The sequence below is a fragment of the Trichomycterus rosablanca genome, chromosome 1, assembly GCF_030014385.1.
Source record: "Trichomycterus rosablanca isolate fTriRos1 chromosome 1, fTriRos1.hap1, whole genome shotgun sequence".
NCBI classification, from domain to species: domain Eukaryota; kingdom Metazoa; phylum Chordata; class Actinopteri; order Siluriformes; family Trichomycteridae; genus Trichomycterus; species Trichomycterus rosablanca.
In genome coordinates this window covers 56,066,514-56,079,277 of record NC_085988.1, presented here as the reverse complement: position 1 = coordinate 56,079,277, position 12,764 = coordinate 56,066,514, and the positions used below count along the sequence as shown (strand labels likewise).

The following is a 12,764-nucleotide window of genomic DNA, read 5'->3' as shown; positions in this document are numbered from 1 at the left end:
ACTGGCAGTTTTCCAACAGGATAACGACCCCAAACACAACCTCCAAGATGACAACTGCCTTGCTGAGGAAGCTGAAGGTAAAGGTGATGGACTAAACCCAATTGAGCACCTGTGGCGCATCCTCAAGTGGAAGGTGGAGGAGTTCAAGGTGTCTAACATCCACCAGCTCCGTGATGTCATCATGGAGGAGTGGAAGAGGATTCCAGTAGCAACCTGTGCAGCTCTGGTGAACTCCATGCCCAGGAGGGTTAAGGCAGTGCTGGATAATAATGGTGGTCACACAAAATATTGACACTTTGGGCACAATTTGGACATGTTCACTGTGGGGTGTACTCACTTATGTTGCCAGCCATTTAGACATTAATGGCTGTGTGTTGAGTTATTTTCAGAAGACAGTAAATCTACACTGCTATACAAGTTGTACACTGACTACTCTAAGTTATATCCAAGTTTTATTTCTATAGTGTTGTCCCATGAAAAGATATAATGAAATATTTGCAGAAATTTGAGGGGTGTACTCACTTTTGTGATACACTGTATATATACATGTATATATATAATGACATTTGTTGAGTGGGCCCAAAAAAATTTTTTGCACTGGGGCCCATGAGCTCCTAGTTACGCCACTGACTGTGACAGTATACTGCCTAAACACTTGAGGGTTAAGGGCCTTGCTCAAGGGCCCAACAGTGGCAACCTGGCAGTGCTGGGGCTTGAACCAGCGATGTTTTGATTACTAGTCAGGCCACCGCTAGACCACAACTGCCAATAATATGACAATTTCTAGTTCATTAAGTTGCATCACAATTATATCAATTGAAATCTTAATTTTGTGTGCTGTAGACACTATCCTAACCACACACTATCATGTTCTTTTTGGTGTGATGTCCTATTTTTTGGGGTTATGGAAGTGTCCACCCTATTTGTATAAACATTAAGACTGTACAGAGAACTGTGATCTATATATTATGTCATTAATACTAATAAAAATCATTCACTGAAGCTTTATTTAATTAAAGAAGGTACAAATCTGATTAGCATCTTGTAACAGAGCAGTTAACGTTGTCTTCCTGACAACAGCGGTTTTCGGGAAAGCACGCAAACAGCCAATCATGTGACCACAGGCGGAGCGTAAAGACGCCGTTTGCGCACCACGCCACAGGAAAACATGTAGTGAAACTGATTCACACGATACTAAACATATACATTTATATGCAACATCGTAAATGCATACAATATGTGTAATGTCAGGTTTAAAGGCTACATAAAATAATGCAAATGTAATAGCTAAGTGGTGAAGAAATAGGACACAATTGCAATAATATATATATTAATTATATGGAGGTATGGATGTCAATCCAATATGGTCGAGGTGCATAATATTAAACCTCTACACAGTAATCTACAGCCAGAAAGAAGCTGCATATAGGCATATAATCATGTCCACTAACTGACAAGACATGTAATACGCAATACATATGTTAAAAACATACAATATATGCACTTACCTGCGATCTGCGCTGCAAACAGCAAATAAATGATCAAACAAATGCCGCATCGTTCATTCATGACTGTATTTATTCGAACATGTGTCCGTCTGTAAAGCTAATATACTGACACGCCTTATGTATCCTACAAAAGCGACTGATTTTGGTAAGATGTGCAGCATCCACGCTTGTTTTTCCCAGTGGCCACACCGGTGTTAAGTGGGGATGTGAACAGACAGGAGGATCAGCTCGCATCTCTGTAAGCAGGATGCTGAGGAGGGAGGCGCCTGAACCCTGCTGTTTAAATCTTAAACATTATTTATACAATTTTGCTCCAGAGAACATGCAAACTCCACACAGAAAGGACTTTGCACTGTGGGAGGAAACCGGAGCTCCCGGAGAAAACCCACGCAGACACGGGGAGAACATGCATACTCCACACAGAAAGGACTTTGGACTGTGGAAGGAAACCGGAGCTCCCGGAAAAAAACCAACGCAGACACGGGGAGAACATGCAAACTACACACAGAAAGGACTTTGGACTGTGGAAGGAAACCGGAGCTCCCGGAAAAAAACCCACGCAGACACAGGGAGAACATGCAAACTCCACACAGAAAGGACTTTGGACTGTGGGAGGAAACCGAAGCTCCCGGAAAAAAACCCACGCAGACATGGGGAGAACTCCACACAGAAAGGACTTTGAACTGTGGGAGAAAACCGGAGCTCCCGGAGAAAACCCACACAGACATGGGGAGAACATGCAAACTCCACACAGAAAGGACTTTGGACTGAGCTCCCGGAGAAAACCCACACAGACACGGGGAGAACATGCAAACTCCACACAGAAAGGACTTTGCACTGTGGTAGGAAACCGGAGCTCCCAGAAAAAAAAACCCATGCAGACATGAGGAGAACATGCAAAATCCACACAGAAAGGACTTTGGATTGTGGGAGGAAACCGGAGATTCCGGAGAAAACTCACGCAGACATGGGGAGAACATACAAACTCCATACAGAAAGGACCCAGACCGCCCCTCCCGGGGATCGAACTCGAATCTTTTTGCTGTAAGGTGACACTGCTACCCACTGAGCCACAGTGCTGCCCTATGTATACAAGTCATATAAGAACATGAATAAAGGGAATAAATGATGACAAAAGTGCACAGCTGATAAAAGACAAACACTGCAAAATTATTTACAAAAGTCTTCAAACTATTGACCTGCAAGTACTATTCGCTTAAAACTAAAGATAAAATGTAAAAGTGAATCAACAAACTACTGTTTTCTGATAAATACATTAAAAAATGCAAAATTAAATATATAGACCAACTGCATGGTTCAGCTTGCTGTCATGTTTGTAAAGATTTGAATGGAAACAGCACACTGTTAAACATTATCATTATTTACAAGACCACAATCACAAGAATCACAATATGCAGACAGCCCCCCCCCCCCCCCCATTCTAAAATATGTTTAAAGGGTTCCCCTCACAATATACTGATGTAAAATATTTTAATTAACATATTCCACTTACTAGGGCAGCGCGGTGACTCGGTGGGTAGCACTGTCGCCTTACGGCAAGAAGGTCCTGGGTTGATCCCCAGGCGGGGCTGTCCGGGTCCTTTCTGTGCGGAGTTTGCATGTTCTCCCCGTGTCTGCATGGGTTTCCTCCGAGTTTCCTCCCACAGTCCAAAAACATGAAGTTAGGTTAACTGGTAAAACTGAATTGCCCTATAGGTGAATGGGTGTGTGTATGTGTGTCTGCCCTGCGATGGACTGGTGCCCCGTCCAGGGTGTTACTGTGTGCCTTGCGCCCATTGAAAAGCTGGGATAGGCTCCAACACCCCCTGCGACCCTAATTGGATAAGTGGTTAAGAAAGTGAATGAGTGAGTGAGTGAGTATTCCACTCACTAGTGGTCTGTAATGTTAAGATTTTTGAGTGTTCCATCAGTTGTTGATGGGACACTTATTACTGTAACACCATAGTACCACCTGCCACTTCAAGTCTTTATAACAGCTCTGATTGGGATAAAAAGGTAACTTTAATATATGTTATTAAATATGTCATTTTGATCTGTCATTATCTACAATTTTCCACATTTTTTGGTAAAATTGGGCAAATTTGCATGTGCTAGTTAATCAACCATCACTAACATTAGCCATCATAGCTAAGTTTCCTGGAGAGTTAGTTAGCCACAACCAAGAATACATTTACATTTACATACACAATAGTCACTGCGTATTCAACCAACATTAATGTCTTGGCATTATATTTGTTAGAAAACCTATATTAAGTTTTATTAGTGTCAATCATCGTAGCAATGTATGTGTATTTATTTATTTATTTGGATTTTACACACTGGTTATATTCATGATAGGACAGGTACTGTAGTTACTGGTTACACAAGATTCTTCAGTTCTAGTTCAATGTCAAACACAGTCATGGACAATTTTGTATCTCCATTTTACATTTACATTTTCAGCATTTAGCAGACGTTTTTATCCAATGCGACTTACACAATGAGCTGGACACGATGAGCAATTGAGGGTTAAGGGTCTTGCTCAGGGACCCAACAGTGGCAACTTGGTGGTGGCGGGGCTTGAACCGGCAACCTTCTGTTTACTAGTCCAGTACCTTAACCACTGAGCTATCACTGAAATCTCCAATTCACCTCACATGCAAACTCCACACAGAAAGGACTTTGGACTGTGGGAGGAAACCGGAGCTCCCGGAAAAAAACCCACGCAAACATGGGGAGAACATGCAAACTCCACACAGAAAGGACTTTGGACTGTGGGAGGAAACCAGAGCTCCCGGAAAAAAACCTACGCAGACATGGGGAGAACATGCAAACTCCACACAGAAAGGACCCGGACTGCCCCTCCCGGGGATCGAACTCGGGACCTTCTTGCTGTGGATTTTACACACTGGTTATATTCATGATAGGACAGGTATATGAGAGGCCGTGTAGGCCATAATTCTGAGTTGAATTCTCTCACACACACCATCATACTCTCTCACACACTATCATACTCTCTCACACACACCATCATACTCTCTCACACACACCATCATACTCTCTCACACACACCATCATACTCTCTCACACATACTATCATACTCTCTCACACACACCATCATACTCTCTCACACACTATCATACTCTCTCACACACACCATCATACTCTCTCACACACACCATCATACTCTCTCACACACCATCATACTCTCTCACACACACTATCATACTCTCTCACACACACCATCATACTCTCTCACACACCATCAAGGTGTTCAAAGGAGGACAGGAAGGAGGAGGAAGGAGGACAGGAAGTCAGATTACCTGATTGGCTTACAGCTGTAAGAACAGAGCCTGCACATGAATTGGTTTACAAAAAACATTTAAATCTGGCAGCAGACCTTTTAACAATGACTTTACACTTTTGTTGAGCTTTGTTGAGCTAGCCATGATATTTCTACTTTCTACCTTTTTATTACAAGGTCACTTTGGTTTGTGGAAATAAATGGTAATGAGGAGGACATGTTTTACTATTTTTGTCTATCACAATGAGATGCATTTAGAACATTGAAAGGAAAACTGACAGCATGGGACATACCAGCATGATTGTGGAAATATTATTTTGTGAGCTTAATGGATAAACACTGACAACTTTTTACTTTCTTTTAATTAGCCAGCAGTTAGAAGGAGGTGACAGTCAATGAAGTTTGGGTGCACTGGAGGCACTTTATGCATGTTTTTGTTCCCTAAAAAATTCATATGAAAACTCAAGATCAGTAGAAATTAGACATAGGGATATACTGTATTTACTCCAAGAGTACCTCCAACAATCAGAACTGGTCATCCTGGTTGCCATCAGTACAATATACTACATAAACAAATTACCTTTGGTTTGTCTCTTGAAATTCGTTGCTAAAGAATAGCTGTATGCTTTGGAATCATCAGGAGGAAATTATACAGGCACAGACAGCAACTTCAAATTGGTTAACTGACGTATACAGCAATGTCTGATGCGGCTTTGGCTGACATTGTTAATAAGATTCTTCAAACCACCCCAAATGCAGATGAAAGGTACGTGCTAGGAGGACTACAGTCTTGCAACATCAGAAAACAGCGCTGGCATGCGCTGCAAGTGCTTGACCCAAATGGACATGCCTTCCGTCACGGGCGTGCAACTGGCCAAAGAATTTACAATGTTCAAATTCCCAATTAGTTATGGTTATTAGAGTTATTTGTGATAGTAATTAAACTTCATAAAGTATTTCTGATAAATGAAACAATGCAGTAATGTAAAAAAATGAGGACACCCCATATAATATTTAGATATTTATTATCAAGTTATGGACAGGTCAGGAAATCACTATTAGACTGGTTAACAAAGATCTTGTCCCAGGCAAACAAATGTTTCTTATTTATTGTTGCATGCAGAAACCAAATATTTCAGAACAGTCTCAACAGCAAATAATCTGTCACTCAGGTAGATTAAGGTATCCTTAGCCCTTGTAGTCATACAATGACTGGTGTGGTACTTCTGTGGTCACTAGATGCTGTTGTCGTGTCAACCTCCACACCACTGTCCTCTAAATCTGTGGTGACAAACTAAAAAACAAAACAAACACACACACAATGCATTTAGAAAATGTTGGGGGGGGGCTACAAATTACTTATTATTATTATTAATATGCAATATAAACATACTGCTTACATTATTTTTAAATAACTTACCGTAAATGTGTAATGGTCTACTGTACACTGCCTTTGATGTAAATGTATTGTGAATCATGAAGCCATTTAGTTTCTGGCCCTCGTGCAACTTTGGTGAAACTAGTTTGTTTCCACATGCCATCAAAAGTTCAATACTGAAAACACAAAAATTGAATTTAGTTTCAAAACCAGTCTATAGCAATTCACCCAATACAACAAATATTTAGAGAACTGTTACTCAAAAGAGCTTGGTCTCAATCTATAATGAATTACATAACTTTTCTGTAATAAAAGAAATATAACAAACTTTAATAGTACAAGTGACTAAGTTAGAATGACCACTGAGACAGATTTTGAAATGTTAGACTGTAAGTCTGTAGCTTTCCATGTGCAGCAGCTTGTTTATGATTGTGTATATAAAATGAATCTATATTTTATTTTACTTATCAAGATAACCTACATAGGGAAGAGTCCAAAAGTTCCATGTAATTCGACTTAAAAAAACACTCTAATGTAGTGACACATTAATGTGGAGCAACTATAGCCATTAAAATGATAAAGTAAATTTATTTATTGTTCTTTAAGAAAGCTTCCAAGACAGAGTTTCTTATAAATGTGCGTTATGAGAACTCACTTACTTAGTTTGGCATTACTAAAACGTTTAAAACGTGTAATTTTTAGACGGTCCCTTACAAAGAGGAATATTCATTAAATATCCCAATCTAAACCCGAATCTATCAGAAGCTAAATGAAGAGTTGAATGATATGTAGTGAACTCACCTGTCCCCTGACTCTGGAGCCTCTGCTCTCTGTGGTTGAGGCTGATATGGAGCTCGCATCACCTGGCTGATGATTCAGATATAAAGCTTCACCGCATCTCTTCCTCCGCGGCCGCGTTTAGACTCCTGTCGGGCTGTCTACATTAAATCCACATTTCTGACATGGATGTGGCAGCGGTGGAAAAGTTTAAAATGTTGTTAACAGGCCGATGCTCCATTGATCCTCTCTCGGTCCACTATCCTCTCCTATCAGTAATAATGAGGAAGGCGGGACATGTCTGTGAAATCCCGTGTCTTCTACCAATCAGGTACTGAGAATTTAATATTACTTCCGTTTCAATCAAACTCGTTTCCGTTTCAATCAAACTCTCTCACACATACAACTATTCTCATTCACATGCACCATCATTCTGTTTTGTATTTACTATCATTCTGTTCCATAAACATGATTATTTGCATTCACACACACTATTTATTATGCTTACCAATGCTATTATTCTGTTTTACATATAATAATATTCTCTTACACATATAGTAGATTTTGTTTTACATACAGTGTTAACGTCCCTTACACAGACTACCAAACTTACATACATATACTACTATTCTCTGTTACACAGATTATCATGAAAGCACATAATGCATGTTTAAGTAGCTATAGTTATCTGTGCAAGAGAGAATAGTGCTGTGTGTATGAGAGTATGATAGTGTGTGTGAGAGAGTATGATGGTGTGTGTGAGAGAGTATGATAGTGTGTGTGAGAGAGTATGATGGTGTGTGTGAGAGAGTATGATGGTGTGTGTGAGAGAGTATGATAGTGTGTGTGAGAGAGTATGATAGTGTGTGTGAGAGTATGATGGTGTGTGTGAGAGAGTATGATGGTGTGTGAGAGAGTATGATGGTGTGTGTGAGAGAATTCAACTCAGAATTATGGCCTACACGGCCTCTCATACCAGGTAGTTACTTGTTACACAAGATTCATCAGTTCTAGTTCAGTGTCAAACACAGTCATGGACAATTTTGTATCTCCAATTCACCTCATTTGCATATCTTTGGACTGTGGAAGGAAACCGGAGCTCCCGGAGGAAACCCACACGGACACGGGAAGAACATGCAAACTCCACACAGAAAGGACTCGAACCGCTCCACTGCGGAATGTTGTGAGGTGACAGAAGCTTTAATTTACTGCATATTCATATGCTATCCTGTGTAGCTGTCCTTGCTTATGATAAATATCAGTATTAGTGTTATATTAACTTTTCTTGTTTACTGCAATAAGCTTTCATGCACAGTGAGTCATTATGAGAAAAGGGAAGGGTTGCAGTGACATTCGCCAAAAAAAGTAAGTTGAGAGCAGTAAGAAAATTAGTTCTAATCAAATGATAAAAGTATACAGTAATACTTGATTAAATAATTCAGTCAGATCAGATAAGGTCAACACTTCACTCCTGAACATCAGACATAACAGTTGTTTATTGATATTTCTTTTGTGTTTACTTGGTAGGGTTAAGGCTAAAGAGAAAGAGGGAGCGAGAATGCTGACAGAGCAGTGTGAGCAAGTGACATTAGTGTGAAGCTAATTTTAAAGATGAGAGACCTGGGGAGCAGAGCAGATGAAAGGAGAGAAGAGATGGCTTGAGAGCAGCGGAGTGAAAAAGATTACTGGGAAGATATATTAGAATATAAGACCAGAGGAGAGAGAGTTTGAGAAAAGAAGATAGGTCTTCTTATATAATAAAGAATGGTGTAAGAAATGAAGAAGCTGCTGAGGAAAATGAGAAGGTCACAGATTCAAGGTCACCTGAAAGCAAAATATTGGATGAGATATAATGATAAATGAAAACATATTGAACAAATAATGTAATAAAGGTGAAGAAAAATGAAAACTGATAAACAGAAAAATGAATAAAAGAATATCACATGCTACTCAGTCTATTGTTTTGGTTTGTAAAAAACTAACCCTTAGATTTTTTTTTCTGCAGCTTCAAATGTGGCATTGGGTTATTTTTCTTGTGAATTTTATTTGAGCTAAGGTGGTGATCTGTCTCCATCAAGAGCTCTTTCAACAGAGGCTAATATGCACACCAGCCATCTACCTTTACCAGCTTAAGTCAAATTAATGACTCATCTTTCTTTAAAGGTTCCGGGAACAGGTGCAGAGCATTAAGTCTAATGAGCACCATGGCTCCTGGGATTTCTAGCTGTTTAGGACTACAGCCCGTCAATCTATGTTTCCTGCCATGGGAAGAAGAAGATGAAGGCACTTGAAATGTTACAGTAAATGCAGTTTCTTAAACTATGAAAAAGCACTTGGAAACTGGGGAATACTTGGGTGGTATATTAGATTCAGTTTCTGTGACATTTCAAGTTTGGATACTTTCTCAATAAGGAATCTAGGATTGTTGATATTATTCTCTATTAAGAAAGAATAATCTAGAGCTTTGACTTTTTAGAAGTGCATGTTTAGGGTTAACTCAGTTAGGGTTTTGATGGTACTAATTAGAAACACACAGTGGCTTAGTGGGTAGCACTGTCACCTCACAGCAAGAAGGTCCTGGGTTCGATCCTCAGGCGGGGTGGTCCGGGTCCTTTCTGTGTGGAGTTTGCATGTTCTATCTGTGTCTGTGTGGGTTTCCTCCCACAGTCCAAAAACATGCAGTCAGGTTAATTGGAGACACTAAATTACCCTATAGGTGAATGTGTGTGTGTGTGTGTATGCAACTAGCAACTACTTCAAATGAGATAGTTATGTGAGAAAGGCCTTGTCTCCAAAATATATTAAAGGCTTTGTCTCCAAAATGTATTCATATATTATGGCCTTAGACCAGGGGTGTCAAACTCATTAAAAGTCTAATGAAAGCGTCTGCTAAACGTAAAATGTAAATGTAGTAGACATTTATATTCTCAGTTGTTTGTAAATGTTTAGCGAGTTGTTACAGCATTTCAGTTACGAATTTACTGTAATTCCGTAATTAAATATGGTTATTACCGTTACTACAGCAATTAGTATTTTTACACATGTTAGCGCTATTTTACGTTTGGTTAAATTTCATAGTGTACTAGATGTAACACTTAACTACAGCTATGTGCATGTACTGTATTAAGTTTTTTATTGTTTGTATGTATTTTGTAGTTTTACTTCACACAGTGTACAGTTGGGAAGCAAATAAAACCAACGTAACTGTATTTTGGAGGGAGCTGTCTGTCTGTCTAGCTGAGAAAGGGGGAAAACTTGGCGAGGGCAGAAGAACTGTCTTAAAATACACTGTAAAATCATACATAAACTGCATTTCCCACAATGCATGCCGATTTTGTGACCTGCAAAGTGACCGCATCCCACCACTAGATGATGTTGAGAAATATTAACAAATAATTCCAGAATGTACAAGAAGAGAAAATTAAAGCAGGAGGGTAATTTGATCAAATATGGAAAAGTGAATACATGTTCGTGCTTCAAGAGGTATAAATTTGGCATTTTGACACCGAAGACAGAATTTAGCCTCCAAGAAAAACAACATATTGTCCAAGACTTAAAAGGCAGACTGCAATCACAGCAGGATATGTCACAATCGGCCCTTTGAGGGCCACCACAATGCAGATGTGGCCCTCGGTAAAAATGAGTTTGACAACCACAGCCTTAGACGTACACACTCTTAACAAAATAAAAACTCCTTGGGAAACAGGAGTTGGGCATTGTGTTCACTCAACAATGGTGGGACAGAGCAACAGGTAAAATACATATAAGTGCTCCCTGTGCGAGACTTCAGTTAATACAATTCAAGGTTTACACAGAGTTCTAATTCCGTCAGTGATATATTTTCTAAGCCATATGTTTTTTCTCTGTCCCTCATTACAGAAATTCCAGTCTGAATACTTCAGGACCATGTCAAAGGTTTTGGGTATTCATATCACTTCTCTCCCCTTCATAGCAATGTTTGGTCTAGCAACTGGATTGCCCTCCTTAACCGAAGTTCAGACGGGCATCTTAGCCTTTACATCTCTACTAGCAAGACGTTGGATTTTATTGCTGTGGAAATCGATAAAACCGCCTTTTTTTTTTTTACTCCAAATGGAATCCTTTTCTTTAATACTTTAAACTGCTTCCATTAATGCCGGCTGGCTGAACCACCCCATCCCCTTTTTATGATAGTTAGTAGGGCTGGCTCTATACCACTTTTTTATGTCCAATAAATACCGCAAATACCGCAAATTGAGTATCTGCCGATACCGATATCAATCCGATACCGTCATTTCTCCTCTCAAACAACTAGGCAGTAATAAATCATGTCTCAATGCACCATGGTTAAACTAGCTATCTAAATAACAATGCTCAGACTGTGAAACAAATATTCTAAAGGAATAAATACAGAACCTACAACATCACACTTATGCAAAACTGCTGTTTTTATTTTTTTTATTTTTTATATTTTATTTTATGCATTTTCTTCCCTTTTTCTCCCTTTTAGTGTGTCCAATTGCTCGATTGCATCATGCTTCCTCTCCACCAATGCCGATCCCTGCTCTGATTGAGGAGAACGAAGCTAACCCACACCCCCTCCGACACATGGGCAGCATGCCGTATGCATCTTATCACCTACACTTTGACACCTGCTGTTTTTATTTTAACTTATACACACAGAACATTTAGCAGCATTTTTGGTTTCACTTTTGTTCAAGCTGTTGTTCACGTTACACATCTCGCCTTACGGCGCGTCGTCCAAAGTGTCTACAATTGGAAGATGTAGATGTCAATCAAACGCGATGGACGCAGAGTTGAGATTTTCCATTAAAGTTCTGTCACGTTTTTAGATTATTAAACTCTGCTGGATTTTGAAGAGGACATCTGTGGCTAAACAGGAAACGGTGTAGTTTGTTTTATTTCGTAACACTAATAGATTAATCGTTGAGGATGTGAGAGATCTCCAAGTGAGATGTCACCAAGATGCACCTTGTTACAGCAGTTGCCGAGTGAGCTGGCAATAAACGGCACTATGATGGAACGTATCTTCGTGTGTTATTTGCTTTACACACAAACAATGGTCTTTTTTACATTAAGTGTTATTTACATTAAACAACACTTGGATCAGATTACAAGTTTTTTTCTTTCAAATATATCCAGTGATATCGGCCAATATCGGACCAATACCGATACAAATTATCGGATCGGTGCCAGCCCTAATAGTTAGTTATGTGAGTTGTCTTTACAGTGAGGCCTATGTCTTTGTCATAAATTGTGGCTACCCCTCCTACATGACCATTAAGACGTGAGTTATGTTTCCACTGAGAATGTTTTCACTTACAAATGACACGGTGAACGGACACAGTTTCAATAGTTTGGGACCTGAAAGTTATAGGTGACGTCTGATGGCGACTCGCTGACTGTCGGTTTAGCGTGTTTGTCTGCTGCCTTGTCTCGGCTCTGGATAGTCAATTACCACTATCTACTGCTACTCTGACACCATTAAGCCCGTCAGCAATGCTGCATGAAATGAGAGTAGCACCCTTCCGCAAGGGGTGGAGGGAGCCTGTGCTACACAACACCAAAGCCTAAAAGTTCCCCAATGCTTAACAATCACAATCCTTATTAGTTGGCAAGATGTTCTTTAAATCGAATGCTGTGCCTTTTTTTTCCCCAAACATACATTTTGTTGATTGGAAATCCATGTTTACTTCATCGGTCCAACACTTTCATCTGGCTAATATAAAAGCTGCTTTCTCACTTCTACAAGCATTACATGTTTGTCCAGGAGTACATGGATCTCAGCCCCATCTC

At 39.7% G+C, this 12,764-nt stretch overlaps 1 protein-coding gene across 1 annotated transcript in view; it reads right to left on the bottom strand.

Annotated features, from left to right (window-relative positions):
• The window catches only part of ptprr (protein tyrosine phosphatase receptor type R), a 72,839-nt gene extending 71,249 nt beyond the window's left edge, over positions 1 to 1,590 (bottom strand). Inside the window, exon 1 of the mRNA XM_063004357.1 lies at positions 1,509 to 1,590. Coding sequence (XP_062860427.1) covers positions 1,509 to 1,569 — 61 coding nt within the window. The 5' untranslated portion in view covers positions 1,570 to 1,590. The remainder of the gene's footprint in view (positions 1 to 1,508) is intronic.
• Positions 1,591 to 12,764: the final 11,174 nt, after the last annotated feature.